The sequence below is a fragment of the Aedes albopictus genome, chromosome 1, assembly GCF_035046485.1.
Source record: "Aedes albopictus strain Foshan chromosome 1, AalbF5, whole genome shotgun sequence".
NCBI classification, from domain to species: Eukaryota; Metazoa; Arthropoda; class Insecta; order Diptera; family Culicidae; genus Aedes; species Aedes albopictus.
Window position 1 is genome coordinate 326,069,263 of NC_085136.1, and position 26,226 is coordinate 326,095,488.

General features: G+C 46.7%; 2 protein-coding genes across 10 annotated transcripts in view; both read left to right on the forward strand.

Moving 5' to 3' along the window:
- LOC109416065 (uncharacterized) overlaps positions 1-19,849 on the forward strand; it is a 236,280-nt gene extending 216,431 nt beyond the window's left edge. For all 9 annotated transcript variants that reach the window (XM_062847266.1, XM_062847269.1, XM_062847262.1 and 6 more), the window contains exons 6-12: positions 7,625-7,696; positions 7,754-9,568; positions 9,629-9,824; positions 9,888-10,172; positions 18,313-18,579; positions 18,640-18,819; positions 18,885-19,849. In XM_062847266.1, coding sequence (XP_062703250.1) covers positions 7,625-7,696; positions 7,754-9,568; positions 9,629-9,824; positions 9,888-10,172; positions 18,313-18,579; positions 18,640-18,819; positions 18,885-18,999 — 2,930 coding nt within the window. In that variant the 3' untranslated portion in view covers positions 19,000-19,849. The remainder of the gene's footprint in view (positions 1-7,624; positions 7,697-7,753; positions 9,569-9,628; positions 9,825-9,887; positions 10,173-18,312; positions 18,580-18,639; positions 18,820-18,884) is intronic.
- LOC115264193 (uncharacterized) lies at positions 4,961-7,515 on the forward strand. The gene is made up of 2 exons (XM_029867654.2): positions 4,961-7,099; positions 7,292-7,515. Exons 1-2 carry the CDS (start codon positions 5,425-5,427, stop codon positions 7,447-7,449), a joined length of 1,833 nt encoding a protein of 610 aa, XP_029723514.2. The 5' UTR covers positions 4,961-5,424; the 3' UTR covers positions 7,450-7,515.
- Positions 19,850-26,226: the final 6,377 nt, after the last annotated feature.

The following is a 26,226-nucleotide window of genomic DNA, read 5'->3' on the forward strand; positions in this document are numbered from 1 at the left end:
GATGATCTTCAATTTTTAGGCGACTGTGGCACCTGCACTTCAAGCTGAAGGTCAATGTGGGGATGGGGATGGGGGATGGGGAAAGTGATGATTACAATCGCTTGTTGCCAACAGGCAGTTGAGTGCTCTGCGTCTGCCTAAGGTCATGCGGGGTGCCAGAGTGTTGTTGGTAAATGCTTATTTTTGGGATAGGGGTTCACGCATTGGTGTGTGGATGCCAAGGGTGAACCCATACAACCAGATATCGCATAAGGATGTACGCTGTACATCGTATAAAGTACTATTTTTGCTCACTATCGCATATGGCCGAGGGGCACTTTTCATCGCATATGATGTTATTGTTTGAACTTATTGCGATGTATCTGGTAAAATCATATAAGAGTGCAAATTAATTTTTATAATGTATGAGTACATCGTAGTAGCCGATATTCTGATGTTTTATTGCGACAAACTTTACTTATTCGTAAAAGAGTTCGAGCGGACTCGCAGAGTGTCAACTGAATTCGCATAATGGAGCACTGCGATGATTATACGACTTCGCTTGATACTGTTCTTATTATGTCAGTTAAACTCGCATTGGTGTACAAACTAAATCGCATAAAAGAAAAATAAACTCCTTGAAATGTGCATACACACTCGCATAACCTAGAATCGTTAACGTTGGTATTTTACGATGTGATATGTGATAACAATGAAAGAGGAGCTTTTTGAGGGCCAAAAAGCTAAAAGAAAGCTAACAGTTATCATTATAATTACAAAAGAAGGTACAAAGTCATCATTTTTGTTTTGTTGATCTGATAACACAGCGTAACAAAAAATAACTTTTGGTCTGTCTCAAGAGCAAACTTATGTGTCTCTGATAGGCCGCTGAATCTGAATCCGGGCTCAGATTTGCTCCAACACGTCACAATTTTGAGCTATACCTCAATTTATAGGGCAAAATATGCGATTTTGAGCTTTTTTGACTGCAAGCCATTAAGCACGGAAATATTTTTTTAAGCAATCAAAAGGTTAATTGGTCAATTAACATCTAAATTAACAACTCATGCAAAATATTTCATTTTACCAAATCGATTTTGATAGTTTTAAGCGATTTATGTTAGGGACGATATGTCCCATACAAGTTACCCTCCAAAAGTTGCATGCAAGTTTTCATACTAACCAAAAATGCTTAAATCTATCAAATTTGATTAGGTAAAACGAAATATTTTCCATGAGTCGTTAATTTAGATGTTAATTGACCAAATGGCCTTTTGATTGCTCAAAAAAAATATTTCCATTCTTAATGGCTTGCAGTCAAAAAAGCCCAAAATCGCATATTTTGCCCTATAAATTGAGGTATAGCTCAAAATTGTGACGTGTTTGAGCAAATCTGAGCTCGGATTCGGATTCAGCGGTCCAAAAACCTTCGAAGACACATAAGTTTGCTCTTGAGACAAAAAAATGTTGCGTTGTGTAACTAACAATGGGTGGTGCTAGCTAGAGAGGGGTAGTGTTAACTATGTGGGAAATTACGCTTCTTCATTTTGAGCTCCAGATAGCTTGTCGAACACGTACAGCGCAGGGAAACCAAGTGCATTCCAACAAACACTGAAGTGAGTTAAAATGTCATGACAATTAATCAGTGTGTTTCATAAGTGGTGTTTGGTGTTAAGTGTGAAGTGTGGCTCGAAAATCCAAGGGTTCTAAGATCGATACTGAGGTGACAAACATTCTTTTTTTTCGAATAATATTAAGTCGCATAAGATGCTATATTACGTCGCAAAAGTGCACACCGTGCATCGCACAAGATATCGCCTGAAGTCGTTTAGCGTTATTATTTTTCCGTCAATGCACGTATAGTGCCTCCACTTTTGTACGCATAAGGCACTTTTACTGCATCTTATGCGATGTAACTTTACCGCATAAAAGTACGTATAACATGAACATAAACTTCATTATACATGCAAATTGATTGTCTGGGAAGTGATATATTGTATGGAAACTACTGTGAAGTGGCACAGTTTGCTTGGTTGCATAACTTGTGGGCGTTATATGATACATTTACACTGTGCTGTGAAAGTTGGATGGAAGGAACACGTTTTTGCCTTTCTCGTACACTAAGTGTACTGAAAAGGCTATATGTTCACTCCAAAAATGACTTTTTGATGGAAGGCCTGGAGGGTCGAGTCACATATTCCAATCCACTCAGTTCGACGAATTGCGTTGATGTCTGTGTGTGTATGTATGTGTGTGTGTATGTGTGAGTATGTACATATGTGTACAAAAAAAAACTCAAATCACTTTTTGGCAGTGAACCTCAACCGATTTTAATAACCGATGGTTCATTCGACGCGGAATCCGGTCCCATTATTTCCAATTGAAAATGGTTTATATCTGTTCAGTTGTTCCGGAGTTATGGCCATTTAGGTGTGACGGACCGGTACCCCAGAAAGGGGTTAGGTATGAAAATGCTACAAAACCAAGTATGCGACACATCAGACCGTGGCTTTTTCGATAACCTGACAAACGGTAAGCAGAAAAATAGTCTCAGGCCATATCTCAGGCAGTGTTCCGAAATCGGTTCCGGATGTCCCGCCAGAAGTGGCAAAATATAAAAGTGAGCCAAACCCATGCATGCGACACATGAAATAGCGGCTTTTTCGATAACCTGCACAAAATAGCCTTAAATCCAACAGAGACTACCGGTAGTGTTCCGGAACCGGTTCCGGGTGTCCCGCCGGAAGAGGCCAAAAATACAAGTGAGCCATACACATGCATGCAACACATCAAATGGCCGCTTTTTCGATAACCTGATGAAAAATAAGCAGGAAAATAGTCTTAGACTTTATCTGAACTGGTAGTGTTCCGGAACCGTTTCCGGGTGTCCCGCCAGAAGTGACCAATATAAAAGTTAAATCACAGCTTTCCCAAAACCTGATAAACGGAAAGCAGGAAAATAGTCTAAGACCATATCTGAACCAGTGATGTTCCGGAACCGGTTCCGGATGTCCTACCGGAAGTGGTGAAATATAAAAGTAAACCAAACTCATGCATGCAGTGGCCTTTACGATAACCTTATGAATGGTTAGCAAGAATATAGGCTCAGACCACACTAGAAGCTACCGCTAGTGTTTCAGAATATTTCTGGTGTTCCGCTGAAAGTGCTCAAATATAAAAGTGAAACACACCCTTGCATTCAACACATCCAATCGCGGCACTTTAGATAAACGGCTGGCAATAAATCATATTTGGGACAACCGGAACCGGTTCCGGATATCTCGTAGAAAGTGATCGTATGTAAAAGAGAACCAAACCAATATTCATGACACATCAGACGGCTTTTTCGATAACCTTTTGAACGGTTAACAGTTAAAAAGTTCAGATCATATTCGGGAAAACTAGTAATGTCCCGGAATCGGTTCCGGGTGTCCCTACAGAAGTGGTCAAATGGAGAAGGGAACTTAAGCTTTACATGCGACACATCAAATCTCGGCTTTTTCGATAACCTGATGAACGGTTTTCAGAAAAAAAAAAAAATAGCCGCAGATCACATTAGAGACTATCGGTAGTGTTCCACAACCGCTTTCGGATGTCCCGCCGGAATTGGTCAAATGTAAAAATGACCCAAACTTGGTACATAAAATCGCTTTTTTCAGTAAGCTGAACCTTATTCGTTCAATAAGAAAATAGGCACAGTTCACGTAAGTTACAACCAGTAGTGTTACTAGTTGCGGGTGTTCCGCTGGAAGTTATCAAATGTAGCAGTGAATCAAACCTATCCATACGGCCAGGCCCGGGCACATAAATGACCGTAAAGGGAGGGGTTTTTCCCAATTCCGGCAAAAGGCGAAGGGGCGCCTAGTGTATGAAGCATCGGTAATGGGGGGAGGAGTTAACACCAAACCTCCTCCCTGCCTCGCCCGCCTTGTGCACGGGCTTGCATACGGCATATAAATAGCGGACTTTTCGATAACCTCATGAACGGTTAGCATGAAAACAGGCTCAGACCACATTTAAAACTCCTGGTAGCGTTCCCGAATCGGATCCGTGTGTCCCGCAGAAAGTGGCGATACTCATGCAAGCCCATGCATGGGACACATCAAACCGTAACTTTTTGATAAGCTGATAAAAAAATCAGCAAGAAAATAAGCTCAGAACACATTAGAGACAACCGGTGGTATTGCAGAAGCAACGTTGGGTGCTTCGCCGGAATTACGAAAGTCTTATATTTTCAGTTCTGCCCCTACGTTGAACATAAGTGCCATCAATTAGTTTCCCAATTCGATGATGACTTTAATGTAATTCTTGCCTTTCTAAATAAAGTATTCGGGAACATTTCGACTTGCGTCGACGGAAAGATCATTAGTACATATTCGTCGAGAAAGGCGCTATCACCACTAGGTGGATTAATCTGATTTTTTTTTCAATTCGTTTCTAGCTCTAGCGATGGCTAAGAAAAAAGGTTTAAACATGAGATGTATATGTAGAGAAGAGAGCATAGAGAAAGACGATTGAAAGATACAATGTAGGAGGAAAGGTACGAGGCAGAGATTGAAACCTGGACCTTCTCCATATAAATTAGAGCAGTAACCATTAGACTACCAAGTTTGTCTATCCTCTCAGAAATCCCCCTGATACCTAATCAATTTTCCTTTAACTCCAGTAAAACTCTCTGAATCTACTGAAATGATCTGAAATTTACTGAAACTTGAAATAAATCAGTAAATAATATGGGACTAAAGTAACCTTCTCTTCTACTTTTCTAAGCCTACTGAAGATTCCCGAAGTCCACAAAACTCCTTTGAAATCCCCAAGGCAAGTTTTAAAAAGCCCTAAAACCTTTATGAAATCCCTCTGAAGCTCTCCTCAATGTCCCTTTTTTTAAGAGTAGACTCTCTGTGAAACTACTTTGGAAACGCGACCAAATTACTTTGAATGTTGTTGAATATTCTACTCAAGGGAATTTTAGAAAAAAAATCTGAAACAGGAGCAGAAGTTCTCTGGAAAATATATCAATAAATATTTCTGAAAATAGCTTAATTATAGAACACTTTTGCAAGAATGTTCGATAAAGTTGAACGTGCAGATAATGTCAAAACAAACTAGAAATTTACCACACCGATGCCATTGCCCTTAAACCCGTGAGATATCGCCAAAGCAAACCCCAATCTATATCGATATCTCAGGAAGTGCCCAAATTTATCTTATCGCACCACCAGAAACAAAATCAAAACATTTCTCGGCCGTTCTTCTCTCGAGCCGAACTTTTCGATATCAGTCTTCATTTGACCATCCAACCGTGTACCTAGGAAACATACCGACCCGTTCAAATCACAAAAGGCGCGACCGCTAATCCGCAAAGATTCCGTCAACCCTGTCATGTGATTGCGACATTTTTCGCTCTCAAGTCAGTGTCAGTGAAAATCACCAGCCATTGCAGAAATGATGGCCGACCAGCAGCGCTACCCGGTGGCCGAGCGGAACCGCCGTGCCAAGATGCGCTTTCTCGAAGGCATGAAGACCTACTACGAAGGCAAACGGAAGACTTCGGTCGAATCGCTCCAGTCGGAGTCCGCCAAGAGTGTGGCCTCCGCGGTGGTGCCGAAGGTGGATCTGACCGTACCGGGGACACCGGTTTCATCGCGGTATCTGCGACTGAGACGCGAATCGGAATCGCAAGAGGTGGAGGTTGCGCAGGTGGAACCGGTGCCACTGCCGAGTGAGTTCGTTGTGAGCAGTTTGGTGATTGATAAGTTCCTGAAGGATATGAAGGGTTTGGGGGGAGAGGTGGATGGACACGAGCGGCACGCTGAGGTGGTGAATTTGAATAGCGATGGATCGGAGGAGGAGGAGAAGGAGGAGTCGAAGGTGGATGGAGACGTGGCAGAGCAGTACTTCAAGGAATCGGAGCAGAAGCACACGTATCATAGGACGTTCAGTGAAGCGGTGCAAACGTTGCACAGTTCGGAGGTCAAGAGCCCTGTTGTGAAGAGGTATTTCGAAGAATCTTCGGCAAAGCATACGTACGCGAGGGATTTCAACGAAGCGGTTAACGAGTTGAATCCAGCTGTGCTGGAAGATGACCCTCTGAGAAATGACTCGGCAAAAATCACCAAGGGGTACAAATCGTCAGTACCGGGAACACCGATCAGCTCGAAGCATCTAGATAGGTACAAAAAGCGAAATTACATAAGCGATTCCTCGGACGATGAAGACGAAGACGATACGACGGACAATCGCAACAAGTCGAGTCTGGCCGATCCGTTGGATAAGTTCATCAAAGAAATGGAAGCATTGAAGGCAGAAAAGCCTGACTTGAGCAAGGTGAGCAATCGGCGCGACAATCCGTTTTCAGTAGACGAGTACTTGAATGCTTCGGAGACGAATAAAAGCTATGCCAGAACGTTTTCTGAGGCAGCGCAAACTCTGTATTCTACTGAAGTGAAAGACCCGAACATAAAGGATTACTTTGAACAATCTGAGGCGAAGAAGACATTCCGCAGAGAGTTTTCCGAGGTGTATCAAGAAATCAAACGGGAAGAGCCGCCATTGCATCCGGTGAAACCGGAAGTCGTCGAGCAGGTTGAGCAGAAGAAGGATACCGAAAAAGTACCAGAGCGTTACGAATCCCTGGAACAGTTGCTGGGAACATTCGTTCCACCCAAAATTGAGAAGAAACCAGTTTTGAATGACTTCTCGGTCAATTCTTATATGACTTCATCAGATGCAAATAAATCCTATGCCAGAAGCTTTTCCCAAGCTGTGCAAACTCTGCACACAACTGACGTCAAGGATCCATCTGTCAGAGAATACTTCGACCAGTCAGTGGCAAAAAATGCCTTCCGAAGGGAATTCTCCGAAGTTTACCGAGAAGTGGACATGAAAGAGATTGCACGTGACATTCCTCCTTCCAAGTCGGCGTCATCTGACCAGCAGCAGAAAGATAACAAACAAAGCGAAAATCCAATTTCTCGCTCCAATGCCGCTGATGGATTACCACCAGTAGATGTTCCGCAAAAGCACCTACCGCAGAGAAGTATCTCCGTGCCCGGAACTCCCATCAATTCGAGAAACCCAAGGGAGAAGCCACCACGCTCCGTCGAAGCAAAACCAGAAAGTACGTATGCCAAAACTGAGGTTCTGCTCAGTCCTCGACTGCAACAGCGCAAGCAGCGAGGTTTGTTCAACGTCGAACACTACTTTGCGGCCAGGCTGTTCCGTCGGGCTCGGAGCGTCACCGACGATCCGGAATCCAGCCGAAACGGTGGTGCTGGTGGCCTAAACGATGATAAGCTTTTCTCTCTTGCAGGAGATGGCGAAGTGACGGCGAAGGTGGGCAGCCAGTCGGAGATGTCAGCGGTGGAGCATGCGGACAATACGGCTTCTGCTGCGGTACGAGGTCGTGCAGTGTCGGCCGCCGAGAACAACATGGACAAGGCGTTTTGGATGAGCTTTGGGTCATCGTAGAGGGGAGTTGTTGAAGTCGGTACTTGTTAAGTTGTTTTTGATTGCTGAATAAAGGAAATTTGTTGACTTGTGTCTTTTTCATGTTGAAAGAAACATCCTTCAGTTTAGCATAGCAGTAGTTGCCAATAGGATCGGTAGAGAGTTTAGAATAACGACTTTGTATTTCTCGTTTCAGAAATTGAGGCCATCGAAGCGTGTCGATGGCTCCGGGCTGCCGGTTTCCCGCAATATGCCCAGATGTATGAGGGTAAGTACTTCACAACTTCTGTTATAGATCCGCAATGCAACGTTCAACATCTTCCAGATCACCAGTTTCCGATCGAAATCAATGACGTCGCCAAGGATCACCCGTTTCTGGAGAACGACCCTCTGCAGTCGCTCTACCGGCGGCTACAAACGCTGAATCGTTGCGCAAACATGCACATCGATACGCACCAGCATTCGCATCCGCCGAAGCCGAACGAAGACTCGGATGACGATAGCTGCGCCCTCTCGGAAGCGTGGACTTTCGCCCACAACAGCCGAAGGTGGTCCCGAGTGGAGGATGCCGCTGGATTGGTCAGCGTGATCAAGCAGAAGCATTCCAACAAGAGCGACGTCAGCACGGTCAACGAGACCGATTCGGCGGACGAGTCGTCCAAGAGCGGTTCGAAGACTACGACTACGGACGACAAGGAAAACTGGGGTAACGATGGAGTGACGTTGAGCATTCTATCCGACAGCGATCAACAGGACGGTCCCGTTAGGCTACGGAGAACAGGCAGCGAACGGCTCAAGGATGGCGCCAAAGCACTTCTGCGGCGAGTGGAATCGATCAAGTCTCGTCGACGGAAGCGGCAGAATCGCGACGGACTCATCATCTGCGGACCGCATTCTTCGAGCTTATCACCCAGTCACCACAACATAGATGACTTGAAACATATCGATGTGATGTCTTTCTCCAATCCCTCATCCCCTAGAACTTCGGCGGCTGACCACCGAAGGGACAACACCCTCGGAACCAATGAAATTGTATCGAACCTTCTGTCACCCTACACTCTTAGTCCTTTCGGGCACATGGTGGATGATAACAATAAAAAGGAACACAAACGTAGCACCAATAGATCTAGTCCGTTGCACTTTTTCATTCAGCTGCAGGAGGCGAAGTCCGGTGATGACTCGTCCTCCATCTGCAGCGAAGACAGCCAGGATTTAAACACCGGCTACTTCGCCGGAAGGGTTGTGAAAACTCCTAGCAAGAAGTATCCTAAGGCTAAGAAACTGCTGCGCAATAAAGTGACCGCTGATGACTCCGGGGCGCTTTCGGATTCGGAGTATCAGTCTAAGTTAAGGCGAGCTAAGGTATCTAGTGATTTGAAGGAGACTAGCAGCAATACACTTCAGGTTTCAAAACTGAATCGGGGAGGTTCGTTGAACTTGGGGAAGAACTCCAAGCGTTACCGAGATGCATTCCATAATCGTTCGATGAGAGTGGCAAAGACCAGCGACGAGAAAGGTGGCGACGACCGGAAGCGCACGATCGTCGCAAGGTGGCACAGCTTCCAGCAACCGAAGACCTCGGAAGGTCGTCGGATGGGCATTGTAGACTTGAAGGATGACGGAGCCAGAGACAAAGGGAACTACTCGACCGGAACCAGCATCGTGGAGATGTCCTGCGGACAGTTGCTGGTGGTACGGAAACTGGCTCTGGTCACCCTGACAGGCTACATGGAACGCTACTGCCCAACGCATCGGTCCGGCTGGAATTGGGATCTGCCAAAGTTCATCAAACGAATCAAAACACCAGACTATAAAGATAAGAAAGTATTCGGAATACCCCTAGTCCACAACCTGCAAAGATACGGCAATACTCTACCGGAGATAATCCAGATGGCGCTGACCTGGCTGGAGCTGAACGCCCTGGACCAGGTGGGATTGTTCCGCAAACCGGGCGTCAAGTCACGAATAGCGAAGCTGAAATCCACCATCGAGTCCGGAAACAACGTATCGAACCGGATGGATGTCTTCGATGACCACCACGCGTACGACGTCGCGGACATGATGAAGCAATATTTTAGAGAGTTACCAGATCCGCTGCTGACGGCGAAGCTATCGGAGACCTTCGTGGCGATATTTCAGTGTATGTTGAACTCAGACACAACCCCCATTTCTGTTTGTTACAATAACCATTCCATTCTAGATCTTCCAATTGAGGTGCGATCGGAGGCGGTGCAGTCGGCGATTCTCCTACTGCCGGACGAGCATCGGGAGGCGTTGTACACCCTACTCACGTTCCTGGAGAAGGTCACGAGAAACGCGTGTCAAAACCAGATGACGGCAAACAATCTCGCCGTCTGTTTGGCACCGTCGCTGTTTTACTCAATTTCCGGCAACAGGTTTGTCCCAAACTCGATCTCCATTCAAGAAAGAACACCTTAACCACCCATCCCAAATCGTAGGTCATCCACAGCGTCTCCACGGCGAAAGAAGGGCGCCACCGGTCAACCGGACGAGAAGGAGCTGTCGGAAACTCGGGCATCCCACGATTGCCTGTCGTATCTGATACAGCACTACCGGACGCTGTGGACCATCTCGAGCGATCGGATGCGCAAGTGCAGCTTTAACTACATGGAGGAATCGAAACCGGTCCCGTTGGAATCGCTGGGGGCGGAACTGCACGTGCAAAACTGGCGCGGATACCTGACCGAGTGCATCAAGGAGTGCGTCCGGGAGGGGAAGGAGAGGTGAGTGATTCTTGGAGAAAGGTTGAGTGAAAATGTTGATCGTTTTTATTGTATTAAAAATCTATTAAGTATCGTCCCAATTGAGATAAAGCTGGCTTCTCAGTATTCTGTGAGCACTCCCTCAGTTATTAACTGAGAGCTTTCTCTATCAATGATCATTCTGACTGACAAGCTTAACCTCGCAATGTTGCCTAAGTGCACTGACCTCAACAAGACCAACTATTGGAAAGGTCGCATCAACATTGCGTAAAGAAACACGTTTCTCTCGATTTAGGGTCTTCCTGGATCTACCCACGCATCTCACCACCACTACCAAAAGCTTTATATTAGCGCTATCTATTTATGGTAGTGAGGTGTATGGATGGAGTTCAAAAGGTTCTAAGTCGATACATATTGTTGGTATTAACAATTTTTGCATCCATGAGCTCAGCCAGGTTTTTCACAAGAGTTGCGCTTCAGCGGTAAGAGCGCCTACCTTCTTCACCAAGCACTTCTTACGCCACACTTTTGTAGACTGAGGGGCTCTTACGAGCGATGTCTTTGTTAAGTTCAAGGATCATTTCACCAGTCCGGCTACGTCTAATACAGCACACATCACCTTTAAGATCCGTAAGCCTAACGTTGCCCCTCATAGCTTTCAGGACTTCCAAGTACTTGGACATGTCGGTCGCTTCTAACACCTCTTCCTGACAACTTGCTTAGCCTTCTCCTGTCTTTTTTCATCTTCCTTTCTGTCCACTATGGTCCAAAGGCAACCTTCTCTCGATCCCTTCTAACGCTTTCTAGCCATCTGAGAAGCATGACCTTTCATTTTTTGAGGTTAAACCTCGTCTGGCATTACGGGTTCTGCCAGGTAGCTCATCCCCCGACGGCTACCTCGCACGCTTGTGTGAGATATTATTGTATGCATTCACATTTGGCGTCTTTTTTGTGCTATTCGCGAAGTCAAGTCCTCTGTCTATGTTGGACTCGGTACATTCAACTTCACGAGCTCTCCTACCTGTCACTACTGTTGACATGGGTGTGTGCAAGGTATTGCGTCACCGCTTGCATGAATCTCAGGAGTTTCAGCAACCCTGCATGAGGATTTTGCTGATGACCAACCTAATTCGATTGTTCGATAGAAGGTCGTGCTCGACCGTAGTGCACCAGTATGACCAACGTAGCCGACTTCGAGCCCTCGATTGCGACTGATCTAGCCACTCCTTGAGCCCACGCGATACCTCCTCTGTAGTGCCAAGACGAAATGCCAGTCAAACACGTCTCTACACATCATTGTTTTTCTTCTCTTAACAAAGAAGAAGAAACTGCTTAACAGACACCTGAGGTAGTATATGGAAACATCCAACTACTACGCCAACAAACGAGAAGGGATGACTTTCCAATATGACACCAAACTATTCCTACTGGCGCCAAGCCCTTTATCTTCCCAAGTAAGCATTGCCTCGGAGAGGGCTAGTGCAGTTTGCACCCTCGGGGTTAGCTGCCTTGTCTTGCAGTTACGGACTTCGTGACTCGCTCTGTTAGCAGGATACCAAGATATGGTGCCGACGAATTGCTGGCTTCCGCCTTACGGAAAGCAGAGCAGCGTCGGTACCACGCCTGCATTCCCGCTGCAATGACAATATCGAGAACTGATCTTGGGGGTGCACCACAATTCGACCTCCCCGTGAGTAAGGCTCTATCCACTAACTCCGCAGAAAGGCGTTCCGGGAAAGAAGGAGTCTCGATCTACCTCGGACCTTACTGACCGGGGCTCCATACTATACCACGGGTTCGGATACAGCTTAAGGCTGCCACCACGACATACCAAGGAGTCTTCCGTGAAGTCAACTGTCCGATAGATCAACTCAGAGCGCTGAGACAAGGTTTTGGTTGCGGCTGACCAAGCCACGCCTCGAGTCGATGCGCCACCTCGTCTGTCATTCCGAGATTATATGGGCTACAGCTGATAAAACGGCTTTCCAGCCAAACACGGACAAGATTGTCCGGAGTCGTGTCCAGTCAACACCACATGTGGCAATCCTGTGGTTACACACAGTATGAAAACGCGGGCTAACGAGCAAAACTTGTTCCGCATTTTTTTCAAATCTTGCACTTCTTGGACACTCGAGAGAACCCGCGTAACCGAAACGGTGTTGATATTGTCTGAAACAGCCCTGACTCAATAGAGTCTGATTCAGGTGAACATTCCTTTGCGGTACGCTTGTTAGGGATGGTTTTGAGAAGGAATGGGGGGGTATACCAGCTAGCACATATACCACGTTCTTTTAGAGATACGCGCTAGCCACCCTTCGATAAATCAACTCCACGTTTCGGTAAACTGCTAGCGTACTCGACCATTCAGCGGTGCCATATCGTATTATGGACGGACAATGACAGTATCGCAAACAGCCTTCCTTTCTTCGAGCCTATCGGCGAGCTTTGTAGAACCATCTTCTTTTGGAGCGCTATCTCATCCACTTTGATCACTTACATAAGTCATCTGGCCTATAGACCGTCAGACTCGATAGAATAATCCACTCCAACAGCTTACCGGCGGTGTTCAGCAGACAGATTGGTCTGTACGCCGACGTCTCTCCGGGTACCTTCCCGTGTTTGGTAAGAAGAAACAATCAGGGCGAGCCTCAATGGCCGCCTTAATGGCTACGGTCGGAATACCATCTGGACCGGGTACCTGGTTCACCCTAAGCGACTTCACTAGTGCGATAAGTTCCTCTACCTGAGTAGGCAACCTAGCTTTGACCATAGGCAACAAGAACCCTTGATTGTGTGTGTCGTGGCGCGAGAACAACGTTTCCACGAGCTCTCACAGCATCTTGGAGGAGCATTCCAGGATGCCGCCAGGTTTTGGCCACGACTATGGATGATCCGTTTGAGCACTCTCCCGCCGTTTTGAGCAAGCATTTTCGTATGCCGATTTGTCACCGTGAAGCTTCCCCCTGGAATCTTTTCGAAATTTCCCCTCCGGAATTTCGTCAGGATTCCTCCCGAAGGAGGAATGTGGAGATTAACCCTTTGGAGTTGCGTCAAGATTCTCCCAGGCATCCAGTGGAGATTCCCTCTAAAATCTCTAGGAGATAGCTTCTTGAGTTTCAGGAAGAATCCCCCTAGAATCTCGTGGAGATTCCCCTTGGAATCGTGGAGATTCCCGATTCCTCTGTATTTTTTTTTTTTGAGATTCTCCCTAGAATCTCGTGGAGATTCCCTCTGGAATCTCGTGAAGACTTCCCCTGCAATCTCGTGAAGATTCACCCTGGAATCTCGAGGAGATTTCCTCTGGAGTCTCGTGAAGATTTCTCCTGGAATCTCTTCGAGATTTCCCACGGGATGTCGTGAAGATTCTCCCTGGAATATCTTGAAGATTCTCCCTAGAAACTCGTGAAGATTCCCTTTGGAACCTCCTGAAGATTTCACTTGGACTGTCGTAAAGATTTCCCCTAGAATCTCGTAAAGATTTCCCCTGCGACTCGTAGATATTCTCCCTGAAACCTCGTGATATTTTCCTCTGATATTTCGTGGAAATTTCTGATGAAACGTCGTGGAAATTTCTCCTGGAATTTCGTAGAGATTCCCTCTGGAATCTCGTGGAGATTCGCTCTGGAATCTCGTGGAGATTCCTTCCGGAATCTCGTGGAGATTCCCTCCGGAATCTCGTGGAGATTCCCTCCGGAATCTTGTGGAGATTCCCTCCGGAATCTCGTGGAGATTCCCTCCGGAATCTCGTGGAGATTCCCTCTGGAATCTCGTGGAGATTCCCTTTGAAATCTCGTGGAGATCCTCCTGGAATTTCGTGGAGATTTTCTACAGAATCTCGTAAAGATCTTCCTTGCTTTTTTAGATTCTCCCTAGAATCTCGTGGAGATTCCCTCTAAAATCTCGTGGAGATGCCCTCTGGTACCTCGTGGAGATTCCCCTTGGAATCTCGTGGAGATTCCCACTGGAATCTTGTGGAGATTCCCACTGGAATCTCGTGGAGATTCCCACTAGAATCTCGTTAGGATTCCCTCTGGAATCTCGTGGAGATTCCCTCTGGAATCTCGTGGAGATTCCCTCTGGAATCTCGTGGAGATTCCCTCTGGAATCTCGTGGAGATTCCCTCTGGAATCTCGTGGAGATTCCCTCTGGAATCTCGTGGAGATTCCCTCTGGAATCTCGTGGAGATTCCCTCTGGAATCTCGTGGAGATTCCCTCTGGAATCTCGTAGAGATTCCCTCTGGAATCTCGTGGAGATTCCCTCTGGAATCTCGTGGAGATTCCCTCTGGAATCTCGTGGAGATTCCCTCTGGAATCTCGTGGAGATTCCCTCTGGAATCTCGTGGATATTCCCTCTGGAATCTCGTGGAGATTCCCTCTGGAATCTCGTGGAGATTCCTTCTGGAATCTCGTGGAGATTCCTTCTGGAATCTCGTGGAGATTCCCTCTGGAATCTCGTGGAGATTCCCACTAGAATCTCGTTAGGATTCCCTCTGGAATCTCGTGGAGATTCCCTCTGGAATCTCGTGGAGATTCCCTCTGGAATCTCGTGGAGATTCCCTCTGGAATCTCGTGGAGATTCCCTCTGGAATCTCGTGGAGATTCCCTCTGGAATCTCGTGGAGATTCCCTCCGGAATCTCGTGGAGATTCCCTCCGGAATCTCGTGGAGATTCCCTCCGGAATCTCGTGGAGATTCCCTCCGGAATCTCGTGGAGATTCCCTCCGGAATCTCGTGGAGATTCCCTCCGGAATCTCGTGGAGATTCCCTCCGGAATCTCGTGGAGATTCCCTCCGGAATCTCGTGGAGATTCCCTCCGGAATCTCGTGGAGATTCCCTCCGGAATCTCGTGGAGATTCCCTCCGGAATCTCGTGGATAATCCCTCTGGAATCTCGTGAAGATTCTCCCTGGAATCTTGTGAAGATTCCCTCTGGAATCTCGTGAAGATTCCCTCTGGAATCTCGTGGAGATTCCCTCTGGAATCTCGTGGAGATTCCCGCGGAAATCTTGTGGAGATTCCCGCTGGAATCTCGTGGAAATTCCCGCTGGAATCTCGTGGAAATTCCCGCTGGAATCTCGTGGAAATTCCCGCTGGAATCTCGTGGATATTCCCGCTGGAATCTCGTGGAGATTCCCTCCGGAATCTCGTGGAGATTCCCTCCGGAATCTCGTGGAGATTCCCTCCGGAATCTTGTGGAGATTCCCTCCGGAGTCTCGTGGAGATTCCCTCCGGAATCTCGTGGATAATCCCTCTGGAATCTCGTGGAGATTCCCTCTGGAATCTCGTGGAGATTCCCGCTGGAATCTCGTGGATATTCCCGCTGGAATCTCGTGGAGATTCCCGCTGGAATCTCGTGGAGATTCCCGCTGGAATCTCGTGGATATTCCCGCTGGAATCTCGTGGAAATTCCCGCTGGAATCTCGTGGATATTCCCGCTGGAATCTCGTGGAAATTCCCGCTGGAATCTCGTGGATATTCCCGCTGGAATCTCGTGGAGATTCCCTCCGGAATCTCGTGGAGATTCCCTCCGGAATCTCGTGGAGATTCCCTCCGGAATCTTGTGGAGATTCCCTCCGGAGTCTCGTGGAGATTCCCTCCGGAATCTCGTGGATAATCCCTCTGGAATCTCGTGGAGATTCCCTCTGGAATCTCGTGGAGATTCCCGCTGGAATCTCGTGGAGATTCCCGCTGGAATCTCGTGGAGATTCCCGCTGGAATCTCGTGGAGATTCCCGCTGGAATCTCGTGGATATTCCCTCCGGAATCTCGTGGAGATTCCCTCCGGAATCTCGTGGAGATTCCCTCCGGAATCTTGTGGAGATTCCCTCCGGAGTCTCGTGGAGATTCCCTCCGGAATCTCGTGGATAATCCCTCTGGAATCTCGTGGAGATTCCCTCTGGAATCTCGTGGAGATTCCCTGTGGAATCTCGTGGAGATTCCCTCTGGAATCTTGTGGAGATTCCCTCTGGAAACTCGTGGAGATTCCCTCTGGAATCTCGTGGAAATTCCCGCTGGAATCTCGTGGAAATTCCCGCTGGAATCTCGTGGAGATTCCCGCTGGAATCTCGTGGAGATTCCCGCTGGAATCTCGTGGAGATTCCCGCTGGAATCTCGTGGAGATTCCCGCTGGAATCTCGTGGATATTCCCGCTGGAATCTCGTGGAGATTCCCTCCGGAATCTCGTGGAGATTCCCTCCGGAATCTCGTGGAGATTCCCTCCGGAATCTTGTGGAGATTCCCTCCGGAGTCTCGTGGAGATTCCCTCCGGAATCTCGTGGATAATCCCTCTGGAATCTCGTGGAGATTCCCTCTGGAATCTCGTGGAGATTCCCTGTGGAATCTCGTGGAGATTCCCTCTGGAATCTTGTGGAGATTCCCTCTGGAAACTCGTGGAGATTCCCTCTGGAAACTCGTGGAGATTCCCCCTGGAATCTCGTGGAGATTCCCCCTGGAATCTCATGAAGATTTCCTCTGGAATTTCGTGGATATTCCCCATTGATTCTCGTGAAGATTCCCTCTGGAATCTCGTGGATATTACCTCTGGAATCTCGTGGAGATTCCCACTGGAATCTCGTGGATATTTCCACTGGAATCTCGTGGAGATTCCCACTGGAATCTCGTGGAGATTCCCACTGGAATCTCATGGAGATTCCAACTGGAATTTCGTGGAGATTCCCACTGGAACCTCGTGGAGATTCCCTCTGGAATCTTGTGGAGATTCCCTCTGGAATCTCGTGGAGATTCCCTCTGGAATCTCGTGGAGATTCACTCTGGAATCTCGTGAAGATTCTCTCTGGAATCTTGTGAAGATTCCCTCTGGAATCTCGTGAAGATTCCCTCTGGAATCTCGTGGAGATTCCCTCTGGAATCTCGTGGAGATTCCCGCTGGAATCTCGTGGAGATTCCCGCTGAAATCTCGTGGAGATTCCCTTTGGAATCTCGTGGAGATTCCCTCTGGAATCTCGTGGAGATTCCCTCTGGAATCTCGTGGAGATTCCCTCTGGAATCTCGTGGAGATTCCCTCTGGAATCTCGTGGAGATTCCCTCTGGAATCTCGTGGAGATTCCCTCTGGAATCTCGTGGATATTCTCTCTGGAATCTTGTGAAGATTCCCTCTGGAATCTCTTGGAGATTCCCTCTGGATCTCGTGGAGATTCCCCCTGGAATCTCATGAAGATTCCGTCTGGAATCTCGCGAGCATTTCCTCAGGAATTTCGTGGAGATCCCCCCTGGAATCTCGTGGTGATTTCCCCTGGAATCTCATGGAGATTCCTCCTGGAATCTCATGAAGGTTCTCCCTGGAATCTCGTGGAGAATCCTCCTGGAATTTCATGGAAAATTTTTGTTGAATGACGTAGATATTTCTTCTGGAGATTCGTGGAATCTTGAGTAGATTTCCTCTGGAATCTCGTGGAGATTTTTCCCGGGATCTCGTGAAGATTTCCCAAGGAATCTCGTAAAGGATTCCCCTGGAATCTCGTTCCTCAGTTTTTTATAGCCTTTATTACCTCATTTTTGGTCCCAAAGCTAGTCTACTGTAGTCTACCGTCGACGAGCTGACATTCTCGCAATTCAGCAAAGACTTGAAGTGCTCTCTCCACCTGGCAGCTACCATAGTTTTATCGCGTGATTGATATTTTCAGGCCCAGATTAAGAATTGCGGGGGCCCGGGGCCCGAGAGGTTGTGAAGGCCGTGCGGAGATACAAATGCGATGAGCAATACAGTTTTTCTTTGTTTTTTGAGTAGTACTTAACCAAAAACGATTTTTGTGGGGGATCCTAAAATGTAAGGGCCCGGGGTCCTGCCCCCCCCCCCCCCTCCCTTAGATCCGGCCCTGGGTATTTTCATAAAATGTCCGCATTCAGTTTTGTTGCATACTATTTTGCTCATCAGTATTCATATTTTCCTCATATTTGGTCGGCGTTTAGTCAGAGTGGACTACGCGATTTTTCGGGCAGGTAAAGATATGCTGAAGAATTCGTTGAACTTGAACTTTTCGACGTTATTTTGATACAGATGTGCCATTACATAAAACAATAATAGTATTTCTGAAAATAATGCTTGTACTTTCCGCGATTCTTGTATCAAATGCACTCATTTCTTTGTACAGCTCACTTTCTGATCTTACTAATAACTATCTATTTTATTTTTTATCTCATACAGGCCACGTGGTTGGGTATCGCTCAACACGTCCGACCCGACCGTAACGGTGTACTTCAAGAAGGTTGGCGATGGGCACCCGCTCCGGCTGTGGAAGGCTGTGACCGAGGTAGAGGCACCTCCCACCGAGGTGATCAACCACATACTGAACGAACGGCACCTCTGGGATGACCATCTGCTCAAGTCGAGGATCGTGGAACGGCTGGATGCCGACACGGATGTATACCAGTACGTCTGCGGACAACCCATAACGGATTATTGTGTATTAAGGTGAGATTTGGGGTTTGTCGTTTCCTGGTAGACTTTTACAAACTTTGGTGCTCATTATAGGCAATGGAACAAACAGCAATCACGAGGCGCTTGCGTCATCGTCGAGGTTTCTATCACTCACAATGGTGCTCAACTGCTGCTCGGAGGAGTTCGAGGCGTCGTACTGGCATCCCGCTACCTCATCGAACCCTGCGGTAGTGGCAAATGCAAGCTAATGCATCTATCCCGTGTGGACATGAAGTAAGATGATCGGCGTGGTTTTTGGAAATTCAAGTGAAGACTAATGACATTTCCAACTTTTTTAGGGGTCGCACACCGGATTGGTACAACAAAAACTACGGTCACATCTGTCAGCAATATCTTTCGAGAATCAAAAAGTTTTTCGAACACTACACCGAGGGACCTGAGAGCAAAGTATAAACACACACACGTAGTTTCACACCACCACCGTCAAAGCAACATAACAAAACCACTAAAGCAAGCAAAGCATTATAAGTAATTAACACAGTCAAACCCACACACCACTACAAGCAAAGCAAAGCAACAACAACAAATCAAAAAAACTAAAAGCAACATAAGATTGAGAGTGTATCAAACGTTTCCAAACATTCCAAAATTTTGATTACCAAGTGCCTAAACCATGATATTTTCTTAGTTCGTTTCTTTAATTTGTGAAACGAAGAATCCCAGCATCATTGATAGAGAGGCGAAGAAGCGCATACAGGAAGGATAGACGGAGGAGTACATTTTAAGAAGTTAGCAAGACGCAAGACGAGAGCAAGTAAACACAAAACTAAAACTAGTCCAAGCAAATCAACTTAACCAATTTCACAACACTAATAACACGAATCACGTTTTTTTTTATTTTTATTATATAGATATTATTGTTAAAGTTTATATCGTAGAATGGAAGAAGAGAATCAAACACAGTAAGCAAAACAAAAAAAACTGAGGCAAATAATCTCAAGAACCGTTATTCTTATGGGACCAATGTCAATAACTGAAAACAAAAACAAAACAAAAAATATTATCGAGAAGAAAATAATCTCCGCAGTGGTCTTCGCTGTATGGTCAGTCAGTGCCAATAAATGTTCATTTTCCCCACACAAAGAAGCAAAAGTTATAAAAATGGAAGCAAACAATCGTTGTATTCAAAACAGAACCGGAATTAAAGTATGTTACATTACTAATCGATGGATGATTATTATGATATATATATAGTGAATTAAATGAGATGTGGAAGCAGAAATAGAAGATTTTCGATGACTTACTTACTTTTAGTCTTAAGCGCCCACGGTGGTACATAGAGCTGAAATGAAAGATCTCCATCCTGGGCGATTGCCAGCCGTCGTCTTGATATGTGGCCAGGACAAATTTCTGTCCACTTGCTTGATTTCGTAGTTGAGGTTGCGCCACCATGAGCTTCTGGATCTACCTCTGCTGCGATGTCCTGCTGGGTTCCAATCTAACGCTTGCTTGCAGATTTCGTTTCCGCCCCTGCGTAGAGTGTGGCCGACCCACCTCCACTTTCGCTCCCAAATTTCTGTCGCTATCGGTTTTTGATGACAACGACGATGGAGATTCTCGTTGGAGATCCAATTGTGAGGCCCCCATGCTCGAAGTATATACTGCAGGAATCTATTGATGAAGACCTGCAGCAGTTGAGTGTTCTCCACTGATACGCACCAAGTTTCACTGGCATACAGCAGCATAGATTTCACGTTTGAGTTGAAATTTTTTTGATTGTTTTTCCATATATTTCTTAAACTCGCAAAAGCAGCCCTCGCCTTCTTGATCCGTGCATCTATGTCGATCTTGGTACCATACCATCTTCGACCACCATTTGGCTAGCAAGATATTGGAAGTTTCACTGCTTGCACAGCTACCGTGAAACTGGAAGGGTTGACCGCATTTACATCCAACGATTGGTCTTGTTGATGATGATGGTAAGACCTAAAACCGAGGAGAGATCGGCAAGATAGTTGAGATTACTTTGCTTATCAGAGCGCCATCGAGCTAGGAAAGCAACGCCAGTTCGAAGTCATTTATGGGCTCCAAGGTAATGGGCTACCACAGGAGCAATCCACGATCTCGTCGAATACGATGAGGAATAGTGGCGGTGATAGTATGCATCCTTGCCTCACTCCAGTAACGACCCGGATGGGATCGGACAAGACGCCGTTGTACAGTACTCTGTACGAAAATGCCCTGTACTGTGCTTCAATGAGGCCGACGGTTTTCTCAGAGACACCCTGGCGCCTAAGAGCTCTCCATATATTTTCGTGATTTAGACGATCAATCAATTCAGTCAAATTTTGAACTGAACAATGTTCAAATATGTTTAATCGTAGCGTGCCGTTTTTGAACTTCAACGCAAATTGATCGCGTTCAAATGCAACACTGAGAGTGGCACACTGTCACAAATTTCCTTCTCCGCAATTCATCCGGTATTCACAGAATATGGTACTAGTATCCTCGCAATAATCTTTACTCAGCTAATGGTTTCAACTGAAGCATTATAGAGTGTAAAATGAGTCACTGACCTTCAGCGTTCGGGCAGTGACCCCAGACGAGACAATGTTCGTGATTTAGACGATCGAAAACTTTTTCATAATCGATGAACACCAGGTAGAGAGACTCGTGGAATTCATTGATTGGCTCCAGGATCATAGTTGCGTCAATCTTCTCCTGTATCCGGTTAAGGATCACTTTGTAGAGGACTTTGAGAACGATGCACAGCAACATGAATTACCGCCAATTATCGAATACAGTCTGGTCTTGGGCACCTTTGATAAGACGCCTTACTAAGAGCTTTGAGCGTCTTGGCTAATACGCGATCGACCCCCATGGCCCCGTTCGATTTCATGCTGCGGATGGCTGTTCGTATTTGCGGCTTTCCAGCCTTCGTCGGCTAAGGAATCTACCCACCTTTCTGCCGGAGCCAGTGAAGACACATATGCCTGCTCAGGCTCGTCTACTCTCCAGTTCGAACTACATGTTGAGCCAGGACTACAAAAAGTAACGTCGATAATCGACTCCGCACCGTTCCGACTAAAGGTACTCTTGGTAACGGCATTAACCAGAGCGACAGCTAGTATGGCCAGAGTGTCTAGCAGGATCTGACCCCGCTGGCTGGCTCGTGAAAAAGCTTACCCATTCCACGGCCCAGGCATTGAAGTCACCTGCTATTACCACCGGCCTTCACCTTGTCAGGACGGTAGTCATACAATCCCGCATTTGCGTGAACTGCTCGATCGACCACCATGAAGGCGCATAACAGCTACAGAAGAAGACCCCGTTTACTTTGGAGACCACGAAGCCCTCATAGGTAGTAGACTCCAACCTGGATGGGGTATGAACCCGTCGCTCATATTCGCACTGTTGCTGCATTGCCATGACGAGCTCTTCCACGTCAGTGATCTCACCGAGGTTGTTCACCTTCAGAGTCGCCTCCGCTGTACGAGCCCTCACCTCGACCCGTTCGCCAAGGACGTCTTCCGTCAGTCATCCATGGGGGGTCCTCCCCCTGGTTTGCCGTACTCTGTTGCTAAGGGCATAACACTCTGTTCCTTTCCATCTTGGACAGGCTAACCTTTTCAGACCCACTCTTCCCAGCTTTGGGCTACCTGCGAAAGCGAAGGCCTCTGTCTGGGTAGATGTCATAACCTAGCTTCCGTCGGTTCTGCCGCTGCTGCAGTTTCCAAGCGTTTTCGTGGTCTTGCTTGGCTTCGTTCATCGACTTTCAAAGTCGCAGCAGAGCCTGCTCAAGGTCCTTGCTTATGTTGGACTTCGAGCACGCAAAGTCGATGATTTTGAAAAGCAGCCATCAACGCAGTCGACGAAACGAGGAATGCAAAGCGGTTTTATTGAGAAGAATGCGGTAATGCTGCAGCATGAACCCCTACGATACAAACAGAAGCAAAAACAACAGATCCGTCTCATTCGGAAGAAAAATCGCCACTTGGCTATGCTATCCATTATTCAACTTGATTGGTCTATTACCCATAAAAATGTAGCAAACATACATTTAAGGCAATTTGAAAATTTCAATTGAAGCCCAGTCGAAGTGGAAATGACTCACAACCAGTCGTTGTATTAAATAAAGTGGCAAGAAGGGCGGATGAAGCGATGAACTTGGATGTTTTCGTCATCGGCGTCCCTACGATGCTGTTCGGAACTCGTCCTCAGCGTCAGGTTTTTGGTTCGACGATGTAGTCTTTGAAACTCCCTAAAACGCCTCTGAAACTCATAGAAATGCCTCAGAAATCCTCTGAAATGCCCTTAAATGCATTGGAACATTTGAAACGCATCTGAAACCACCGGAGCCGCTCTCCTAATAAATGCCCTCATAATTACTCTGGAGTTCATCTGAAAGCCTGAAACTCCCTAAATAGCTGTAAAATATATTGGAACGCCTTAAAACCTCTGCCTGCCCCTTCCGACGCTCGTCTGACAGCCTGTAGAGCCGTACTTAACCCTGCATCCCTCCTAAACGCCAAGATGCCTTGTAAGGCCTTGAAACCCTCCTGAAACCTCTCTTAAATTCACCCGAGAGCCCGTGAAGCCCTCTTAAAACAACGGGAACCTCCTGAAATTTCCTTAAAGCGTTTTCCAACCGCTCTCACCTTGCTGAAGCTCTCCTGACGGCTGCTGAACCTCTTGACACTTACGGAAGCGCCTTGAAACGTCTTGAAGCTTGAAGTCCCCTTACATTCTCGTAAACCACCTGAAACCCCGGAAGTTGTCTCTGAACGCCTTGAAACACCTATCAAGTCCCTTGAAATGTCTTTGAAGCCATTCTGCAACCCTCCCTCTGATATCTCTGATAGTCGAAGACATATACCTTAGATATTGCAGATACTTACCTTACCGATCAGACTAAGGCCGGGGTGGCCGCTGCTGTACATAGTAGCCGTATCCATTCCACTCGGTCCATGGCTGTTTGTCTCCAGTTCTGCACTCTGCGTAGGGTCCGCAGATCGTCCTCCACTTGGTCGACCCACCTAGCTCGCTGCCCTCAACGTCTTCTTGTACCGGTCGGATGACTCTCGAGAACCATTTTAGTCGAGTTGCTATCCGACATCCTGATGACGTGACCGGTCCACCCGACGCGGTGTGATCGATGGTTGGTTCTCTCAGCAGCTGATGTGGCTCGTGGTTCATTCGCCTCCTCCAAGTCCCGTCTCCGCCGTTGGTTCTCTGCACGTAGGGTCCATGTTTCGTGCCCGGTCTAACCAGCGTTTTGTAGATAGTAAACTTCGTGTTACGGCGAACTTTATTCGATCGTAGAGTTCTGCGGAGTCCAAAGTAAGCACGATTTCCTGCCACAATGCGCCTCTGAATTTCTCTGCTGGTGTCGTTTTCGGCGGTCACCAGTGAGCCCAAGTACACGAATTCTTCAACCGCCTCGATTTTATCACCGTCGATATAAATTCGGGGTGGCGGGCACGGTGATTCCTCCCTGGAGCCCTTTGCCATCATGTACTTTGTCTTCGACACATTATTGACTAATCCGATTCGCCTGGCTTCACTCTTAAGTCGGATGTACGTTTCCGCCATCCTCTCAAATTTACGAGCAATAATATCAATATCATCAGCGAAACCAAGCAGCTGAACGGATTTCGTGAAAATCGTACCACTCGTGTTAATCCCCGCTCTCCTAATTCCACCCTCTAACGCAATGTTGAACAGCAAGCACGAAAGACCATCACCTTGCCGTAACCCTCTGCGAGATTCGAAGGGTCTCGAGAGTGTCCCTGATACTCGAACTACGCACATCATTCGATCCATCGTCGCCTTGATCAATCGTATCAGTTTATCCGGGAATCCGTACTCGTGCATAATCTGCCATAGCTGTTCTCGATCGATTGTATCATACGCCGATTTGAAATCGATGAACAAGTGATGTGTGGGCACGTTGTAATCGCGGCATTTCTGCAACACCTGGCGGATGGCGAACAGCTGGTCCGTTGTAGCTCGTTCACCCATGAATCCAGCCTGATATTTCCTCACGAACTCTCTTACAATCGGTGATAGACGGCGGCCTAAAATTTGAGAGAGTATCTTGTGGGCAGCGCTCAGTAATGTGATCGTGCGGTAGTTCCCGCTATAGATAGTAGAGTAAACATAGATCCGCGGACACCGCTGACTAAAATGTTTCAAGCGTGTAAGTAGTAATTTTCAAGAGTTCGACGGTTGAATATGACGTCATGCGCTCCATTGATGTTGTCCAAATCGTGACGTCATGCTCGTTTGGATACAGATTTTGACAGTTCGTTTGGATACAATGGATTCATCAACACGGATCTATGTTTACTCTACTATCTATAGTTCCCGCTATCCAACTTGTCGCCCTTTTTGTAGATGGGATACACGATACCACGATACACGATACCTCCGGTAATACTTCCTCCTCCCAAATCTTGGTAATGACCCAGTGTTGTGCTCTCACCAGTACTTCTTCACCGTATTTTAGAAGCTCGCTTGGGAGTTGATCTGCTCCAGGGGCTTTGTTGTTTTTCAACCAGCTAGCCTCCTCCTCAATCTCTTGAAGGTCAGGGGCCGGAAGTCTTTCGTCCTGTGCACATACTCCTAGATCTGTTACCAAGCCACCTTCGGTATCACAAAATACGCAAACACGAGACGGAACACAACACTTATCGTTCTTACTAATTAAAAGGAACTTTAAAAAGCGCATGAGTTTTGATACATGGTGCGTGGCTTAGGGACAAAACGTCGAAAGACAAAACGTCGAATGCCAAAACGTCGAATGCCAAAAGGTCGAATGCCAAAACGTCGAAAGGGACAAAACGTCGAAAGGACAAAACGTCGAAAACGTCGAAAACGAGTAATCCAAGCAAATAGTGAGTTCTTTATTCTTTTAAAGAATACTCATTCTTTCACTTGTATCTGTCAACAAGTTCAGAGGGAAGCCTTCCTGAGGCTCCCTAAAACAACACCGCAGGGTCGGCATGTTCCTTGACCAGTTCTTCGTGGGTAGGGAATATTCGCACTGTCGTATATAAAAAAAAAACTCACATCACGTCACGTTAAGTGTAAAATTATTTTTTTCCCGAGCTTTCCTGGCTTCTCTTCTCTTACTTCTTTGAGGCCCCTTCTACTGACACCCAGTGTTGCATTTGAACTAAACGCGAGCCAAAAAGGAACTGAGCTTGGATGTGTCATCAAATCTTATGTGCTGCCCTAGGACTTTGTGACGCATCTGCATACATGCGTTGTTGCGCGAATATATGCGCCACAATGAAATGGGACATTTTGGCATCGGGCATTAAGATTCTGCACCGAAATCCGGATTTTCCGGTAATCCACGGTGACCGAACTGGTTCCCCCTCTCAGAGGGTGACTTTCTGAATGAAATCAACCCAAGATTGTTTGAATTTGTGAAAAACTTGAAGGACACATGACCATTTATGTTTACCAGGTACCAGGGTGCCATGTTTTTGCGGGTGCAGTTCTTGATCAAATTTTGAACTGAACAATGATCAAATATGTTTAATCGTAGCGTGCCGTTTTTGAACTTCAACGCAAATTGATCGCGTTCAAATGCAACACTGAGAGTGGCACACTGTCACAAATTTCCTTCTCCGCAATTCATCCGGTATTCACAGAATATGGTACTAGTATCCT

Bases quoted from the DNA above. Each gene is read 5' to 3' on its own strand.
- LOC115264193 (XM_029867654.2), top strand. From the start codon at position 5,425: ATGATGGCCGACCAGCAGCGCTACCCGGTGGCCGAGCGGAACCGCCGT. The intron at 7,100-7,291 runs GTACGTATGCCA...TCTCTCTTGCAG, and splicing joins CGTCGAAGCAAAACCAGAAA to GAGATGGCGAAGTGACGGCG.